We start from the raw sequence: 19,721 nt of genomic DNA on the forward strand, positions 1-19,721 counted from the left end.
AATATCCTATTTCAATCCACCAATCCACATTTTCAGTAGATGCAGAACATATATATACACACACACACACACACACACACACACACACACACACAGATTGACCAATGTTTCAATATTTGACCATGTACTCAGTAAACTCTGAAAGCTGATATTTACCAAAACAAATAATGGCTATGACACTTTCCTCATCACTGCTTACTGATTATCACTGGGCAACAAACTTCGCTTACAGTGCAGGCATGAGCCGGGAGAGTTTCAAGTCAGTGTGATCTTTTATTTAGAATTTCTTCAAGGTGTCACAAAATACTTCCCTGAATTAAGACATTTTTTTTTTCCTTTTTATGGCCATTTTTTGTAAAATACATAGCACTACTATATACATTTCTTAGGACTAAAAACTGTACAAAAACCCCTGTATGTCCGGCAACAAAACTCAAAACTGTAGAAAACAGCAGTTTGTGCTTTGTCGGCACCAATAGTGTGCGTTCTTTAACACGCTGGCCCCCCCTCTCACACCTATTTCAGGGCCAACCAATTAGAATGCCTCAATGTGACCGACAAACCTCGAAAATACTAAACACCAGCCTGGAACAAGAAGAGGAACATCCACAGAGAACAGACTCACAGAAAGACGACGACAAATGTCCACAGAGAAACATGCGCCTTTTTGGCATCATATTCGAACAAGTTAATGGAAATCTTGACTGTGTTGAAAGGTATTAGGGGATTTCTGTGATGGACCATCGTCCCGCTGCCTTTTAAGGAATGAAGACTGCAAAAGCAGATTAATGAAAGGTGTACAGAGTTGAGCTCTAATGCTGGTTCACCTATGCCTCCGGTCTGGTAAGGTACTTGACAAAAAGTGGTGGTTTTGTATCATTTGATAGAAGAATTCTTGGTCTTCACCCTTTCAGCTTTGGGAGACTCTTATGAGATAGGGAGATATAGAAGCAATTTCAACTAAACCAGGAAATATGCAGAAAAAAAACCCGCACTAAAAATGGGAAAATCTACCTGTTGACCATCTTATTAAAATATAGTGCTTGGCAACACTGCCAAAATCAAAAAGAGGTGGGAGGATAAACAGATCTTAAAAGAGGAATGCTCTACATTTGTGAGATGATTGTGAGATGGGAGAATGGGAAGGCTTTCGCAAGGTGGCTAGTGCTAACCCAGGAAATCAAAAAAATGCAAAAAAGAAACAAGAAGTCCTCCTAGTACAAAGTACACAGTGCTAAGTCACACTGTGACCTAAACCTCCCTGTTTTATGGGCTCTCTCCATTGTCCATGACAATGGTTAAATAGTGCAAAAGGACTTATCATCAGTGTCAAATGTAACAGCGTCAGTCATTGTTACATTTTTTTTTATCTCTGCTCTCTGCTCAGCGTTTCGTTACCATTAAGGGAACATTAAGCCTCTGTAGACTGAACACGCTGGCTGGCCGGAGTGAGACACAGATCCGGCAAAAACAAGATGGAACGGGAGGAACGAGCCAGCATGTGCACTGCAGCAACTTAAGACCCCACTAACAATATCTGCTCTGAAAACACACAAACTCACAAGCCAATATGTGCGCAGAATCAGGGGCTGAGTGGGATCAGGACAAATGAACAGACACAATAAGCGTTTTCTGCCATGCTGAGGTTTCCAGCCTTAAGGTTTAGGGCAGAACACTACACAAATAATCACAGATTAAAGCAGCAATACACAGTGCACTCTCCACTTCCATCACACTCGTTAATGCAAAAGCAAGATTTAGGTGGTGGGAAATGAGACACTCCTTGCTGTTGGAGCTTTATAGGTCTCATCAAGGCGTATTGTCAAAACATATGGCAGTATGCAGACCGAAATTGGATGGTGGGACCTAGATTAGAACAAGTCTTTGTACCTCCACACACGTGTCTAAGCACGTGATCTGGCACACTAATAAGAAAAAAAGATCACAACAACAAGATCCTAACATCACTATTTCTAACCCTCACTCTGAAGTTCACTCCAGCCTCAGAGGGTCAAATCTCCATGTAATACAGATGGAGGAACCAGAACTAGAACCATTGCAGTACAAAAATAAGTATCAGAGAAAAAGTCCAAAAGTCCAAATATACCGATATAAATACAATTTCACAGTTGTGTGGGTCCATCATTTGGAGCATTCTGGGTGAGAGGAAAGAAAGTGGAGAAAAACGAAAAACAAACAAAGAAACAAAAACATCACTCTGCTTTGGCCTTCAGACCGACCATGTAGTTGCACATTTGGAATGGGCCCTGTTCTCCGCTTTATGAAGGTCCCAGTAGTGAGGGTGCACCTTTTGTTTAATCTGTGCACAGACTGAGTGTTTCTAGTGGCACAGGATCACAAACCCTGCTTCCCCTCAAAGTCTTCCAAACCATGTGAAAGAAGATAAAGGTCCAGTTGAGTGAGAGGACAGGGCTTAGTTGGCTGAGTGCTGGAGTGATAGGGAAGGGGGAGGGGTGTCATGTGTCAAAAGTGGGGCTGATGTCCTCTGTGGAGCAGTCCTGAGGGGATGAGCTATCTGGAGTGGGCAAGTTTAGAGAGTGAGCTGCTACATCACCTCCCTCCATTCCAGCGGTGTTACAGTTTACACAACCCTGAGGAAAAGAAAAAGATCAGTGTATGATCAGTGGAAAGTAATACATATAAATACAAACCCCTCTGTTTACTTTTGCCATGGATGATCAAATCCCCAATCAAAATGTTAAAGATAAAGCTTGGCAAATAGCCAAATTCACATTCCGTTCCTTAGCTGACAGAAATCTGAATTAATAAGTTGTTGGATGAGGCTAGAGCTGGGAGGTGTGAGGAGATGTGTATGACATGACTATGTTACAGTGGGTTGATGACTGATGTTTAAACAATGTCATTGCACTAAATATAAATGATTATATTAGGGTAAAACATACTGTTTTCTGTCACATTCCACAGATTGTTGACATTGGGGGTAATTGAGTAAATGTGATTTTCCACTGAACTGTACCTTTTCTACAAATTAAAGTTAGAAGGCGGCTACCATCATGCATGGCAAATTATATAAACTAGTGCTTAGTTTCCACTGACTGTTGATCTCACTGCAATATTTGTAAGCATAATTCAGATAATTGCTCAGGTCTAAGGAGCTTCTAACCTGTGTGTTTATCTCCTCTGGGACAGTGCGGCGATGGATCCAGGAATGCACCTCCGCTAGCTCCGCCTTCTGCTCTTGAGTAAACCAAGGCTGCATGGGCTGCAACAGCATCAGCTTTTCCCGGTCCTCCTTCAGGACTTGTGCCTGGTCCCTGCACAGCAACACACATATACAAAATAAAACCCATGGTCACACACAAGTGCACAAACCCACACATTTATGCACTCACTCACACATGCACTGTGCATCTCTCTGAACAACAAACCACAAACATGCCAACTTGTGGTGCTCTACTTTGAAGTTAAAATAGTCAGAATAGAACAGAGCTCAATGGGCTTTGTGAGTACTTCTCTATCCACAAACTCTGCTTGTAAAACATCAAGTCACCTCAGCCGGTTGAATAATGGTGGTCTCATTGTAAGCCATCACCTTAAATCACCTACCTCAGGGGAACAGGGTGGACAGTGCAATGAGACAATTAGCTTGGAGAGAACTACCTCAGCGAGTGTGACTGGCAGCGCTAACTCTTTCTCCTGTGGACAGAGATGGCCCAGACAGTAATCTCTTATGTTTTTAGAGGGGAACCCAGGTGAGGAGAGAGGCCCTTCAGGGCCCGCCTGGGGTTTGGTACCTGGGATGGATCTGATAGGTCATCATGACTGGTTCTGGTGTATGTTGGATCATGGTCCACAGGGAGTTCTCCACACACTTGTCGAAGCTGGCACGCTCCTGCGCCTCCTGGCTTTTTCTGACCTTCCGTGACGTGTCGGACGAGTCATTACTGGCAAAGTACTTGCTGCTGTTGCTGCTGCCTGTATGAGGAACAGGTTTGGCTCAAATAGAGATTTTCTGTAGGAGCTGTTTACTGAATTAGAGCTGATAATTATTGTGTGATAATTCTCCCCCTTCTACTCTGCCCAAAAACCATGGGTTTGCTACTTGGCACAGTGCTAAATGCTATTTGTGTGCTGACGTGTACCGGTGTGGCTGGTGGTGGTGCCATTCGAACCCAGGCCCGAGCCAGAACCCAAAGACCCTCCAGATTCTCCAGATCCACTTCCTGAGGCATTAGAACCTGTGCCTGATTGTGCGTCCTCATGTAGCAGAAGGTCCAGCATCACACTGGAGGTGGACTGAGCATCCTGGTTACCAGATTTCCTGGGAGCGTCCTCCTTCAAAAAATCAAATGAGGACAAAACAGCTCTTACCCTCCAGCAGTTTTTTAAACACATTATATTTGGTTTAGAAACCTATATAGTACATCATACACATCAAACACACATCAGTTTTTAACCATGGAGTGAAGGTGAGGGGCTTACCCCTTTAACAATCTGCTCGTGCAGGCTCTCAGGGCGGCCAGTGCTGCTTTGTGGGTCAGTTGGTTTGGGCAGCTCCTCCTGCAGCAGGTTGAGCTGAAGTGGACTGCTGGATCTGGAGCTGGAGAAAAGCGCGGTGGGCTGCGCAGCATCCAGGTCATCCACTTGCCAGGGGGACAAGACTGGGGAACCTGGCAAGGTGTTAGGGGCTGGGGGCATTCCACTTGGTCCTGCCTGAGGAGGAGTGTTGACCATGGACATGTATGTTGGCTGAGGGAATGGAGGATGAAAAGGCCCTACGCCCTGTATACCTGGTACACCCTGAGGGTACACCGCATAGTTGGAAGGGTAGGGGAGGATGACCGCCATAACAGGACTCATGAAGGGGTTCATGACTTGGACAAGTGGCTGCATGGCCTGCATCTGCTCAGGTTGCAACACCATCGGCACAGCACCTGGTGGCTGCTCTACACCTGGTGGAGCTGTCATGGGGTAGTATGGGGGCTGCATGGGCATCTGCATGGGCATCAGCATGGGTGAGATGAAATTGGGCTTGGACGATTCGGAAGAGGAGTTGTTGGCAGCAGGTGAGCAAAGTGGTGGGTTCATGACCGGACGTGAGCCTTCGCTGTCAGATGAGGGCTGTGGCTTCGGCCGCTTGTGGTCGGGCTTGCCTGAGTGGGATGTGTTCCAGCCACCTGCACTCACAAAGAAAGGCAGACAGGGCAGTGTGGAGTTAGTCTTCAAACTAATGAGTATCCTTCAACCACTCAGTATGCAAAGATGCAAAGAGAAAAGTTTGTGCTTCTTTCTAAGCTTATTTGCTTTTTGACTCATCCATGAGTACGAAAAGATAAACACTACAATGATAAAACTTTATAAAAGTCAAAGACCAGTAATTATCCATGACATGAATGTGTTCTATAAAAACTGAGAACCATTATTTCCAATTAATCTAATGAGCCTAAAACCCTATTTAAACAGGATTCATTTGGTTCCTGATGAGGTCCTACAATTTGACTTTTTTTCTAAATACAGTATGACAGCAATTACTGCTGAGTCAATAGCCCTTAGTAACTGGATGAACCTAGTGCTAGTCCTGTTCAAAATACCACACACTCAAGTTTAAACAGTGCTGAGAAAAGTGCCCGTCAATGTGAAAAATTGTGGACACTAAAGCACATATGCGTGCGCACACACACACACACAAACCTCTGTGGTTGGAGTGGGCCATGCTGTCATTGTCCTGTTGGAGGTATGAGCTATAGGGGCTCTCCAGGATGCGGTGTCTGAAGCGATCTACATACTCCTGCTCTTCTTTCTGGGTATGCGCTGACAGCACCTCCTTGGTGAGCCCCACCATATGGAACTCTTCCTGGGTTGTAGCAGAGGAGCCAAGAGTCGGCCGGATTGGAGCTGGGGCTGGGTCAGCTGGCTCACTGCCCATTGGTGCATCCTCTAAAGCAGTCACTTCTATAAGACACGGACAGAAAATGTAGTGCCACTAAAAACAGCTGAACCACAAGCTAAACTCTTGCCTGAATCTTCGTAGCCTCAACCAATGACCAATATTATCTAATGCTGTAAGTTATGAGAGGTGATTACTGGAGTACTGCGATTTGTACATTAATATATTACCCCTTAACCTGACCACTTACCAGACTCGGGCTGGGGAACATGTACAATGGTACTGCTGTAGCTGCACTGGCTGGACACAACACTCATGGCCTCCAGGGTGGGGCCTGGATGGGGGATTTAACTGAGGATGAGCTCACTTTGTAATATTTGGGAAAGATGACAAATACATGCTGGTGCAAGAAAAAACTGCTCACCATCACGGTTGGCTACATCAAGTGGGGTCGCAGGGGTCTTGTCCTCCTCTGATGTGGAGGAAGAAGAGGAGGTAGCAATGGATAGAGTTTCACTCTTCCGTTTCAAGGCAGGGCCGCTACAGCTCTCCAAGTACCTGTAAAAAAGAGAGTTATATTGCCTCAAACTATTGTTGCATGCTTATATATCAGGCTACAACGAAGACTCCAAATGCACATGCTAGACAAATCCATTAACTGCTGAAGAGATGTATTAGTAACATGTGACTTTGTGTAAACAATGAGCAAGGCATAACCCAATGTATATTTGCTTTAAACCAAGTGTGATGGATGCGGAGCCGTCCTGAACGTCTGCATCTCACGGTTATTCTGCCTATAACAACATGCTGAATAAGGCCATGTATATTTCCTCAAAGTTAAGTTTAATGTTAGTTAAGTTTAATGTTAGTTTAATGGTTTTTGGTTTACCTGATAATGCTGTCCACACAGTTGATCTGCTGGTAAGACGGAATGTGTGGCTGCTTCCTATGCGACTCCTCCAGAGCCCTCTGGAAACCCTGCGCCTCCACACGATGGCCACCATGAGGAAAAGGAGCTCGTGTTTCTGTGGCACACAGAAATAGAATTAAAGTACAAATCCAAACACAGTTTTAGCTTTCATGTTCTCAATTTTATTATAACTGCATTTATTTTGATGTGTAATTGTGTTCTACCTGTAGCCACTTTCCCAACAGGTATGAGCTTTCTCTGAGAGTCCAGGTAAGCCTGTTGGCCTCCACTCTTCACCTTATTTACATTAGCACATATCTGTTGGAGGGTCACCTAAAATATACCACACACACACACACACACACACACGCGCGCAGAACTTTATAGCAGTATTATTCAGTGCTTTGCAGAAATGAATGCAGCTTGAGAAACTGGTATTTATCTAGTCAGTTCACCTTTATTAGCTTTATTAGAAATCATATAAATAACACATAACTAATGCAATGTGTCTGTGAAAAGAGAAGGAAAGTCTAATCAGATATGAATAAATTTGTTTTTTACTATATTTATTCCAATATCATGTGGTTATTTTAAAAGCAACAAAAACATATTGACCACATTTTTGCACACTACTGTGTATTCAGCCATTTACAGAAACAGCATCAAAAACCTTTAATTTGCGACAAAGCACCAGGCTCACCGGTTCTCTGTGCGAGTCCTCCCACAAATTTCCGTTGCTATCGCTGGAGGATGCTACGCTGATGTAGTGCTCATGAGAGCCATTACTGCCCAGGCTGCCATAACCACTCGAGCCATTGTTGTGAACAGGCTAAGGGAAGAGGGGCAAAAGAGTAGTCAGAAGAATGCACAGGATCTTGTCTACTTGCCTCGAACAAGATAAAGGCTTGATGTAGTAAAGGTTACAACTGTTGACTGTTTTTGAAATAGTAGTTATTGTATTTACTATTTACTTTTCTTCTTGTTATTATTATTATTATTAGTATTATTTTAATGTAATAATTTTAATTAGCTGTATGTGGTATTTCAGCATAAGGTGGTATTTTACTGTGATTGGTTATTTAAGAAGTTTTCAAGATCTGTTGTGGTGCTTAGGTTGTTTGTAAGTGTTAAAATCTGGTGATCTGGTTTGTTGGTGGCAGATATTTGAATAAACCTGAAAAGCACTGTTTTAAATTGAGTTCATTTCTACAGTCTCACCTGCAGGAAGAGCTTGTAGATCATGGCCTGTAGTTCCTTCACATCATCATGCATGACTGGAAGCTCTTCTTTGCTCCGTGCAGCAAAAACATCTTCATTTAGCGGCCCCCTGCAAATTTACACATGGACAGACACACATTTACTACCATTATGAGGATTTCCCCAAAACACTGTGCATTACTGGCTATAGATAGGTTTATGGTTTTGAATGAAAGCGGCATAGTGTGTACAAAAGTTTTTATCTTTATAGAGACCAGATGAGGTCAAATAACAATCTCTGTGTTTCCTGCCATTGTGGAGACATTTGGTCCCCAACAAAAAGTATTTACAGTTCATTCAGATAATTCAGTGACCAAATTTGCAGGTCTAAGTACCCCCTTGTCCAGAACTTTCTGAGAAGCAAACATGATGTCATCTAATATTATTTTGGATAATGCAATCAAATCCTCATATAATTATTTAAATATCTATAGCTTTTCTAGAACGGTATAAGTTGCTACTGCAGAATTAACCTTTTAATAACTAATAAATGCTGTATGAGTAGCTGTCTACAAACGTTCAAATGAATAGTATGAGAAGTATGTGTGACATTATCCCTGTTCCTGTATCAATTAACATTGTAAAGCACAAATAATTAATGTATAGATCAGAAAGTCACTAATTATTATTATTATAGGGCCACCAAATGCCCACAAGACCAATCTTAACAGAATATGAAAGCAACCCCAGTTCCTTAAGACTAAGCAACTGATTGGCCATATGCTTCTCCTAATGATCCCCTAATGTTGCTTCAAGGGTTCAAAGTGTCCACAAAAATAGAAGCGATGCTTGAGTGCCTTTAAAAGCAGTTGTGAGGCTTAATGAGTTGGGAGTGACAGGCTGGTTGTTATTAGTGGAGCTTAGTGTACCATGAATGATCTGAAACTGAGCCATAGAAGTTTTTCAGATTCTAGAGCTCCTTAAATCAGGCACAACGTAACTGTTCATTAACTATATTAGTGGCACAATGTTTTATGGATAGAGCGTTTCTAGGCTATTTAGTGGATACACTATGGTATTCGAGCAGAATGCCCTTGACCATAAATGTTTTGAACGTAGTGGTTGATTTTTTTTTATTATTCATATGCTGTAGCAGTGTGTTGCTAATTTGGTCCAAACTAAACTTGTTTAAAAAGAAACAAATACTCCAAAATCATGTGGCCACTGCCAAGATGAAGTCATTCAGACTTGTGAGAATGGTTTCAGAATCTATTCAGCATCCAAGCACACACCTCAAGCATACAGAGACTGAGATGGCATCTTGCAATCGGTACAAAAAAAAGAACTCGCCTCTCATCTCCTGACTCCTATACAACACTGGGAGCCCAAGCCCAAGATTATTTTTTGTGTGTGTTTTGAGGTTTGTGTATGTTATGTGCATGTGTTTCCTTGCTTACGTGCGGACTTTGTGTCTGCCGATGATGAAGGCCACCTTGCGGCTCCAGGGGTTAACGAAGCTGGACCAGCTGGTGTCCAAGGTGATGAAGTCTCCGTTCTGACAGCGGAAGCGGATAGGAGAGTGCTCAAAGGGAGGCTGGCCTGCATACTTCAGAACTGCACAGAAAACAAAACATTCCATTATATAAAAGATAACAATACAAGAGTATAATAAACAAAAGAGAATGAAATATTTTGGTGAGATTGAAAGATAAAGGCCATATTGAGTTTGAATTGCCGAGTGGACTGTAGCCAAGGATCAATTGTTTTAAGCCTAGGATTTGTCTGGGTTTTAGAAACTGGGACAAAAAGCTTTAGCAGATGAAATGTGCCATCTATTCTCCTGAGGCCAGTAGAAATGGAGACAGAAAAGACTAAAGAGTGCATACTTTTGCGATGCATGGCCAACAAGAGCATCCGGTCCTCAGGGTGGATGCAGGTCAGCAGCGATGTGCCGATCAGGTCCTGAGGGAGGTAGCCAAGCAAAGGCACAGCACTGCAAAGAAACACACACCACTAAACATTTATAGCATATTACAATTCTCTGATCAATCAGTAATTTTGTTGAAATATTTATTGTGTCATTCTACAATGCATCCAATTGGAAGTACTCACCGGTCATCTACTTCTAAGAAGACACAACCTGGTGAGTGAGTGGTAGTGAAGATGCGCTTATCCGTAGGAATACGTGGGGCTAAAAAAAAATAAAAACATACCTCTGATATTTGTATCTCTTAAATTATCATTCACATGTTGGCCCACTTCTCAATTCCTCACTATCACAACTAGATAACCTGCATATTAGTTTCACAATAGTTATCTAATCTTTGCAGTTACTGATTAAACAATAATTCAGTCATTTAAACTTAAGCTACCAATCTAAGCCACCGGTAGTGGGAGGAGCTCAAAGATAGCGGGTTCGCACCCTCGTATCCTGAGATGATGCGTTCGACCAAAGCCAAGCAACAGGGCTGTTCCTCCTCTCCACCCACCGCCTGCACCTTCAGCAGATATGGTGTGATCCGGAAAGGGTTATAGCGCATCTCCCCATCACGATCCTTCCCCCCTCTGAGCACACACACACCACAAAATCCACACAAAATACTTATGACAAATAAAAGGTTAAACTCATTAAAAAGGTAGATAACATTATAAATCATCAGAAGTAGAAACAGATTAGCAGAAATAAATTCAACTTTGAAAGCTCAAAGAGTTTTAGTGATTTTTCAGTTTCCAATGATTTTAAAATCATATGGTTTGTTAAGGGTGTAATTTGGAAAGACAAGGGCAAGTATGTTCATTTGGACACTGACCTGATTCTACAGAAGAAGGACTTGACTTGGGCACATTCAAATAGTACTGCAGCTACAGGGAGAGGGAGTAACATTAGTTATGGCGGTCATTCATTATTAGAAGGGTGAAACATAACAGCTATTTCCTAACAACTGTTTCCTAACTGAAGTTGTGAGAAAACACTTTACTAAATCCAAAGTAACAAAGGAAGTACCTTTGTTACAGCTGACAATAAATGTGCAAATTACTGGGCTGCTAAAATTGAGCAACCCAACAGTAGGTGGCAAACACTTCAATCTACATTAAACAAAAACACAGTAAAATGGTTTAAAAGTAAAACAATTATACAACCAAGCGGTTCCTTTTTTTGCACTCACCACTGTCCGTGCCAACATTCCAGGGAGGCAGGTGTGGCTGGGCTGTGTGAGAGTAAAACACATTGACATCCTGGTGGAACAGCAGCTCCACAAACTTAGCTGAGTCCAGGAATTTGCGCTTGCAATTCAGTACACTGGAGGCCTGCTCCGATGCGTAGACCACCCGTCCCGTGCCCAGGGAGAACACAATGACAAATGTATCCTGACAAAGGGACAAAAAAAAAAAAAAAAAAAAAGAATTTTTGGCTTTACAAAGAAAGCAAATAATGGTCCACTGTGTTTGTGATGCTACATAATGCTCAGAAACCTTCAGTTCATGCAACTGTACGAGTTCAATCGCATAAAAAAAATATCTTACTGTATTTTTGAGAGCATGCTCCGATGTGGCGCTTTCCAACTGACCCAGAGTGCAAACTGTGGCATCTTTCCTCTCCTCCAATCCATTGCACATCAACAACTTGTAGTACTCACTGTTAGCTACAGGTGGCACCATAGACATAGAAAAAGTGTAAGCTTGGGACAGAAGCCACACAGCAGCATAGTCTCAGTCTGAATCAGATTACAGTGAATGGCTGCTTGGCTAAAATGACCAAGAACAGATGGCTTAAATGACAAATGCCAGATATTATAAGACGCAACAATATTGCATAACAGCTCAGAGCTTACAACATTATTACAGAATTATTACAGGCTTGATTTAAGAAATCCTTGAGCTGTTTTCACAATTTGCATTTTACTTCACAGCTCTTAAGAACAGGCTTGAATTCCCACCACAGACTCTCCACTTTAAATTCAGCCTTCTTTCTTTATGAAAACTGGTCATTTTTTTCTAGCCAAAGCAAGTCAAAACAAGCAATCACTGATGCAAGCTATTGGCTAAACCAGTCCTTCATCTTCACCTACACACAACCACAGCATTCTACGAACGGTTATTCATGTTTTTCATCAAGGAAGCAAAGTAAATAAATGTAATACTATGGTGTATTAAGGACAACTGCAACATTAATTCATGTAGGCTTCTGTGAGTGGACATTTAGAGAGCAGTTTCCATTTGTGAGAGTCTACACCCTCCCCTTCTGCAACCCTAGCACTCAGACTGTTACATAATCAACGTCTCCGCTCCAAAAGAGAGTTACAAGCCAATCGCTGACGTCATCCTAATGTGCACAGACACGCTGGCAAGGACGCTGCTTTTTTTCATTTTTGCAGTTTCACAGCATTATTTATTTAGGGCTGTTTGCATGGCTCGATTTTGTTAACTTTCTTGGTCATAAGTGGACATTAATCACACTCCAGATGTTGTTTTATCGACTTGAGAGACAATAAACCATGAATACACAAGTTTTCTCACTCACACGCCCAGAAAAGGGACCTAATATCGTTGAACATTGTTAGGCATATGTTTATGGCTATTTGTTTGTCTCTGCATTTTTTATTCAGAATTGTACATACAAATGTTACATGCAACCCATTTTGACAGCTGGTTTTGACAACCCTGTAAACCCTGGCCACTTTCACAATTTAAACAGGACCACAGTTACACTCTGAACCCTCTTTGAACTTCCCTCCTTCTTCAGTCAAGCAAGTATGTGTACCTTGTACTTGTTTCACGCAGTTCAGAGCGTAGTTGAGGGCCTCCACGGTGCTGGCCTTGCTGCGGCTCCTCTTTTCAGATGGCAGCCTCTTCTTCATCTCCTGCACTGTCTGCATCATCTCCCGGTGGGCATGCTCTCTTTCTTGATCAGTCTGCTCACTGCACCACACGCACATTATGTTGGTTATCAAACCCGATTACTGACAACTGCTGTACTGCTGCACAACTGGAAACCATATCCGAGACAAGTCCCAATAGGCATCCAAATACCACAGCCATATTATCCTATATGTGTTTAGCTGAGCTTACCTGCAGCCTGTGTGGGGTCTGCTCTGACCAGAGCCTGCACTGTGGAGGCTGCTGGACGATGAGCCGGTCACAGACTTCATGCTTAGCGGAGACAGAAAGAAAGCGTAAACACAACTATGTGATGCTGAACATACACACTGACTCTGAATTGGGGACAGAACACTTAAATAAATTGTATTGTACTGAATTGAATCACAACATGCGCTAAATGTCCAAATGTTTGTGGACACCCCTGTTAATGAATGTATTTAGCTATTCTATGTTGCAACCATTGCTGACACAGCTATTGGCAGTACTGCCAATAGAATAGGACTGAGGTGTGAGCTAGGCATAAGAGGTATAAAGCCCTCCAGCTCTGAGTTATGAGTTAGGGAGTTGGGGATGGGGTAGGGTGGTGATCACCCAATATCCTGAGCTCACTATCACTCTTGTTGCTGAATGCAATCAAATCCTCACAGAAATGCTTCAAAATGTAGTAGAAAGCTTTCCCTGGACAATGGAGAGAGACGCTCCAACAAACTCTTTCAGTTAACTCTTCTTCGTTGTCTTTGCCGTTGGTTAACCAAATAATTAAATATACGGCTGTACTTATATTAAAATTAGGATGTACAACACTAAAGACTGATCCATGCTATGGTTACTAAGGTAGATATTTACTGTTACGTTTACCTCTTGGTGCTGCCCGAGCCTGTGGTGCTCCCAGGGCTTCGTTTGGCTGATGATGAATGGCGGCGTGATCTTCCTATGCTGTCATTTCCACTGCTGGAGTCATGACCACTGTTCATCTCCACATCCTCCTGCCCTTGCTCTCCTCCAGAGGGTTCTCCACTGCTTTCCTCACATGCCGCTGAGCTCTCCACCGTCCCCGTCTGTCCTGGCTGTTCCTCTGCCTCCTCATCCTCCCCTGAACCAGATGCTGAAGGGAGTTCCGAAGAGCTAGATCCACTCCCGCTGGCTTCCGGCTGTGGTTCGCTGCTGGCTTGGTCCACCTGAACTCCTCTCCTTGGAGAAGGAGAGACGTTCTCTTCTCCATCCTGACAGCCGTCACCACTCGGCATGCCCCTCTCTAAGCCTCCTGTAACACCCCGAATGGTCACTGAGTCACTGTTTGGATGTGCTTTTGTTGCTACAGCAGAAACCAGTGTTCCTCTATGAAGAAATCCATCAGTAGCTCCTGATGTTAGGACGCTCCTTACAATCTGTGGATAACTGAAGGCATTGAAGCCCAGGTTCTGAGCAGCCTGTGAGAAGGAGAAAGCGATTTTAGAAATCCTGCAGTGGATCCTTTGATACTGCAGAGAGCTTTAACAAAATGCTGTGTTTACTTCAGTGCATATGAGGTGATGGATGATGGGTTTACTAGTTCTTCAAAGCTGACAAATCAAATTAACCCACACTACACATCTAAGAACTGTTTTAGTCCACTTAATGAAATATATGATGAAATATGGCTTTTATCAAAAGCAAAGTCCAACTAGTATGAAAACAAGCCCATTTTGTCCATGAACACTACACCTACAGCCTGCTCAGCTTTTACTTAAAACAAAAACAGCTTATATTATGATTGAGAATAGCAGCACAACACTGACAGTAGACGTAGCTATATCATTTTCACAGTCTGGCAGGGTCATCCACAAGCTGGGAAACAGTCACAGTCATCACAGTCTTGTTACATAACAGGCTTTCACTATTCAGGGAGGTGCAAGAGACTCAGAAGAAGCAAGGCTCTTACCCACTCAACTTCTATTAATGCTGCACGACAAGGACAAAACACACTGCATGTCCAAATGTTTGTGGACACCCCTTGTAATAAATGCATTCAGCTACTTAAAGTTGCAATCTTTGCTGTCCTCTGCATAGACAAGCAAATCTACACATACACACAGCTTGTCTAGTCTAGTCCCTGTCGAAAAGTACTGCCAATAGAATAGGAATCTCCGGAGCAGATAAAGATAGACCTACTGGCACCATGCCTGATGATTCCAGGTGTGGGCTAAAATGGTAGAAAAGCCCCCAGCACTAAGCTGTGGAGCAGTGGAACTGTGCTGTCTGGAATAGCAGTGCTCTGTCTAGTACTTCTGGGATGAGCTGGGCAGTTGGGGATGAGGTTGGGTGGTGATCAATCAACATCCTGACCTCACTCACATTGTGGTTGCTGAATGCAACAAAACCCTCACAGCAATTCTCCAAAGTGTAGTAGAAAGCCTTCTTCCCTGGACAGTAGAGACAGTTACTCCAACAAAAGCAGGATAGACTTTTTTTATAACCTTGATTTCGGAAGAAACAATGAATGAGCAGGTGTCCCAATACTTTTGTCTATAAAGTGTACTAGTATTGCAATTATTTCGCCATTTACTGTAATAATGCAAAAATGCAATATTTTTTGTAATGTAACATGGTTAAAGGTCATTATCTGACCCATGTTAGATCTTGCAATCATATCCTTTTTTTGTTGAATTATACAAACATTTAAAAAGCATAACAACTGGTGTTCTGCAATACCAGCACTACAAAAATAATTGAACAAATAATATATTCTGGATATATACATCTTATACTTTCCTTAACCACCAGTGCTGACAGAGACAATGGTTGACCAACATCCCACACAACTCCCTCTGCTGTGTGTTTTAACCCAAGGGTATGTTTAATGCTGAATCATGTGAAACCTCGTACTATAACAATGATGGACTTGAACAAGCCCTGAAATAGTCTGCTTCAGAATGGAACCCAAATCAGCTCTAGGAATAAAGTATTTATAGAAAGTACAATTTAGCCTGAACAAAACCCTGCACTAACCTTATTATAGGCAGGGGACATGCACAGACATATTAACATCTAAGAAACCACCTGGAACATCACAGTAAACTTTCATAAACATCCTAGCAACCACAAGAGGTACCACAGCAACCACATAGCAAGCAACACCAGAAAATTGCTTAACCTCTGTGGTCATTCTTCGTTTTGTTCAGGAAATGTCCTTTTCTGGTTATTTCAGACCTACATTCTGAAACATCTGAAAACAAAGACAGGTGAAGGGCAACCAAAGTGATGGATTTGGCTGTTAACAACACACACTGTCCTCACAACCAGTGGTCATTTTTCACCGCTCATAAGCATCTCTGCTATAACTAACTGAGACGCAGCTCAACGATAAGCTCCAGTCTGACTTGCGCCAACCACAGTGCCACAATCAAAACAACTCATTTAGAGCAATGCATCAGGCTGCCAGATGCACATCCCACACTGGTTTGGCATCTCTGATTATTATCCTTTTATTTTTTCTTTTACCCAAGCACAATATATGGTGATAGTGCCTACTGCTCACACTACTGCTCTCAATCAATCAACAGCAGCCAGTTTTTCAATTCTAATGCAGGCATGGTGTGGCATTGGCATGAGTTAGACAGTAGAATTACCTTCCAGTTTTTAAATGTGCAAACCTCCAAAACCACTCCATTAGATATTGGAAATCCTCTGACCATGCTTTATTTCAAAACTAAATCTGTGCTAAGGTAATCAACAATAAACTCTGTTCAAATTATGCACATTTTATGGACTGCTATCAGTTTACTATCAATCTGTTACTATCAATATTGGATCAGCAGGGGAAGTTTTCAGATAACACTGGGTTTGCTCTTTTGCTCATCATTAAAAAAGCTGTATGTCACTCTCAGGAAGAGAATCAGGAAGAAGTGAGAAAAACAACCCGAGTGGCTCATCTATTGCAGTATAGAGAAGATCACTGCCACTGCAATTCACATTTGAATGCTAGCTGAGCCATGTGCTGTGCATGGCCACTGTCTCCAATTGGGAATGAAAGGCCACATGGTTCTTACTGCAGTTGCTAAGCAATGTACAAACAGGCACAGGCTTGGAAACACAGCTTTAGGGATGGAAATGATCATTTTTCCGTCCTTGTTGAAACACAAGAGTTTAAACTAACAGGAAAATAGCAAAATAGCATGTATGGAACCTTAGCTGCAGTTTTTTGAGAATTGACTGTTTTTGTGATGTCTTATAAACCTACGGCAGCATTGGCACCACCAATTCACGCTGAAGTTCACACTAAAGTAAAGAGTGTGAGAGTGTTTTGGCTTGGACTGCCTTTTGAATGAATGAGGCAGCCAATCAGAGCAGAGGTCATCTGCATATATCATATATCATATAAGGAAATGTACCAGAGTACAAGGGAGGGTTGCAAACAGGAATGCAAAACAGCAATTATTCACTGATGGTTGGGAACGAAGAAAACCCCAGGTAATTATGCATGTCTTCGTGTATGATGTAACTCTTTTGAGAATTGTTAGTTGCTAGACAGAAAGGGCTGTTTGACTAAAAACTAAAACTAATAATACACCAATAATGCACTCTCAAGCATGTTTTTCTAAAGGCGGTAAGTAGTTGAAAAAGTCCTGATGATTATATAATTTTAAATTCTCCAGTTGTCTTTCACAGTAATAAACCCTGACAGACACCTCCAGCTTTAAAGGCCTGTTTATCTTTTTCCAATAAAACATTTGGCAATCTGTGTCAGTCTGAGCATGATCTGGTATAGTTTTTACGATTTAACCTAAACTCTGATTACTTGATTAGTTATCGAATAATCCACAGATTACTCTAATACTAGTATAATGATATCATGACAAACAAAGTACACTTCTTATAATAGCCTGACACAGAACTGCATTACAGGTATTCACTCTTATTGAGAGAACTGCACTTCTGCATTGAACTGCATTGAGAGCCTTCGGACAGGATCACACACTCTACTAACACGGCAATTCTTCAGCATGCTTTAAAGCTTTAAAGCATGCTTTTTTTTATATATATATACACATAAGCTGTTTACAGTAAATAAATCTTCTGACCATGCTAACCCATTAGTACAAGAGCTATGGGTCCAGTCTGCTACCAGGGCATTAGAATCAACAGTAGGGCAAATAATATAATACTCCTCTATAGTTTTAACCCCAAGACTTATTACACACTGAGGCATATTAGTCAGCAACTACAGGGACTTCTGTGGAAACTGGTGGGGCTATTCTCTGGTAATAGAAGTTTGTAAGAATGGCCTATAGACTTTTTATAAGGGCTTAATTGCATAACTCCCTCCAGTGTGGACTGGTGATTCTGGCTTTCTGCCCCAAATGTCTCCCTCATGACAGTCAAAGAGCCCAACTCTAAAACTACAAGGGCTTCCTTTGTAATCAGGAGGTCGTGTTAAACAACTCAAATATCATATGCTTACCATACAATGAAAGGAATTGTTGCAGGATAGTGCTAGCACTGCCCTATATATCTAGATAGCTACCATCTCTCCTTTAAAGTGAACAGCTAGCCAAGTAAACAGGACAAAATAGAGCATCTGAATTCATTTCAGGCTCTTTCTACGGTTTATCAGGCGACATTAATCCAGAAGCGAAGACTGTCCAATAGGACTGGCTAGCTAGCTCTTTTTCTAACCAGATGGGCTTGGGGTTGGGGTTTAAGTTCAATCAATCTATGCTTTGCAGAACGACCCCCAGAACTGGAGCTGGAGAAAAACGCTGACCTAGTCCACCAGAGTAGGGAGCTGAAGACAACAGCTACGACAAAACCCGACTGCCTCATAAAGAAAGCATCAGCCCCGGTGTTTATTAGCTCAATAGCTACAATAAGAAGGAGCTTCTTTTATCTACATGTTTAGGTAGTTAGTTAGCTAGTTGGACCTAGTGCTGTCTAAAGTCAACATCCAGCAACAGCGCAAACCTGTTTTAGATGCAGCAGGTTGGCCAGACATCACTCACTCCACGTAAAGCACCAGCTAGCTAGCTATAGCAACTTCCACAGGTCAGTTCCAGAAAACAACCATTTCTCACAGAAATGTTCTTTCCATTAAGGCAGGCTTAGACATTTTGGAAGCTAAGCTAAGCTGTAAAACGGGGACTCAGCTAGCTAGATAGATAGCAGCTAGCTAGCTAGCGTGTTGAGAGGCTTACGTTAGCCTAGCTTAGCAGTGCCAGGCCATACACGCGCGCATCTCCTTAGAATTAGCTAGCTAGTTAGCTAGCTAGCTAACGTGAGGTGCTACTCCAGCTAGCTGGCGGAGTTTCCAACAGCGAATAGAGCGATAATTCTACACGACCTGTCGTTGCAGAAGTCGCAGAATTAGCTAGCTAGCTAACTTCACACCGATAGTAGCTAAGCTTTACCTGGAGAACTGTTCGCGCTGGACTCCCCCGCTCGCGTTTAAGCGCTGTTTTGTCGTGTTCAGACCCCTGTGGAGAAAAGTGCAGCGCCGCAGTTCAGCGCAGCGACCGTTAATCCGCAAACTCCGAGTGACCGTTAGTCGCCAAAGTTAGTCGCGTTCGCTGTTTACGTTCAATTTTTAGTCGCTCGTTCCAATTCCGTTAGAGACCCGACGCGCCGCTCTCACCGAGCGCTCTGACGCATTCTTGCAACGTGACAAAAACCACGCCCCTCACACGCCCATTGGCCGAACGCGCCCGCCCAGCGCAGCTCTGAATGGATGCGATGAGATGGCTGGGGCGTGGTCGTGGGCGGGGCGAGGACAAGTGGGCGCTCGCAGCCTCACGTGTATGTCCATGTTACACAACGCAGGAAAAACATAGCGCGTTGCGACGGACGCGGAAACTCGCGCCGGATTGGCTGCACGAGCTGCGGCTCCTATTG

At 42.7% G+C, this 19,721-nt stretch overlaps 1 protein-coding gene across 1 annotated transcript; it reads right to left on the reverse strand.

Moving 5' to 3' along the window:
* Positions 1-250: 250 nt before the first annotated feature.
* per3 (period circadian clock 3) lies at positions 251-19,472 on the reverse strand. The gene is made up of 23 exons (XM_072666559.1): positions 19,241-19,472; positions 13,716-14,287; positions 13,047-13,127; positions 12,739-12,896; positions 11,502-11,620; positions 11,144-11,345; positions 10,787-10,838; positions 10,399-10,541; positions 10,089-10,167; positions 9,863-9,969; positions 9,434-9,590; positions 7,998-8,106; positions 7,480-7,608; positions 7,004-7,112; positions 6,759-6,894; positions 6,294-6,427; positions 6,120-6,203; positions 5,674-5,934; positions 4,465-5,159; positions 4,125-4,317; positions 3,777-3,957; positions 3,146-3,296; positions 251-2,612 (listed from the first exon to the last, which is right to left on the reverse strand). Exons 2-23 carry the CDS (start codon positions 14,102-14,104, stop codon positions 2,478-2,480), a joined length of 3,804 nt encoding a protein of 1,267 aa, XP_072522660.1. The 5' UTR covers positions 14,105-14,287; positions 19,241-19,472; the 3' UTR covers positions 251-2,477.
* Positions 19,473-19,721: the final 249 nt, after the last annotated feature.

The sequence above is a fragment of the Salminus brasiliensis genome, chromosome 21 (assembly GCF_030463535.1).
Source record: "Salminus brasiliensis chromosome 21, fSalBra1.hap2, whole genome shotgun sequence".
In the NCBI taxonomy this organism is placed as follows: domain Eukaryota; kingdom Metazoa; phylum Chordata; class Actinopteri; order Characiformes; family Bryconidae; genus Salminus; species Salminus brasiliensis.

Excerpts from the sequence above, each read along its gene's own strand:
- per3 (XM_072666559.1), bottom strand. The coding sequence starts at position 14,104 with ATGCCGAGTGGTGACGGCTGTCAGGATGGAGAAGAGAACGTCTCTCCT. Across the intron at positions 9,591-9,862 it reads GTTGGCCATGCATCGCAAAA|TTCTGAAGTATGCAGGCCAG; the intron begins GTATGCACTCTT and ends TTTTCTGTGCAG. Across the intron at positions 3,958-4,124 it reads CACCACCACCAGCCACACCG|GCAGCAGCAACAGCAGCAAG; the intron begins GTACACGTCAGC and ends TTCCTCATACAG.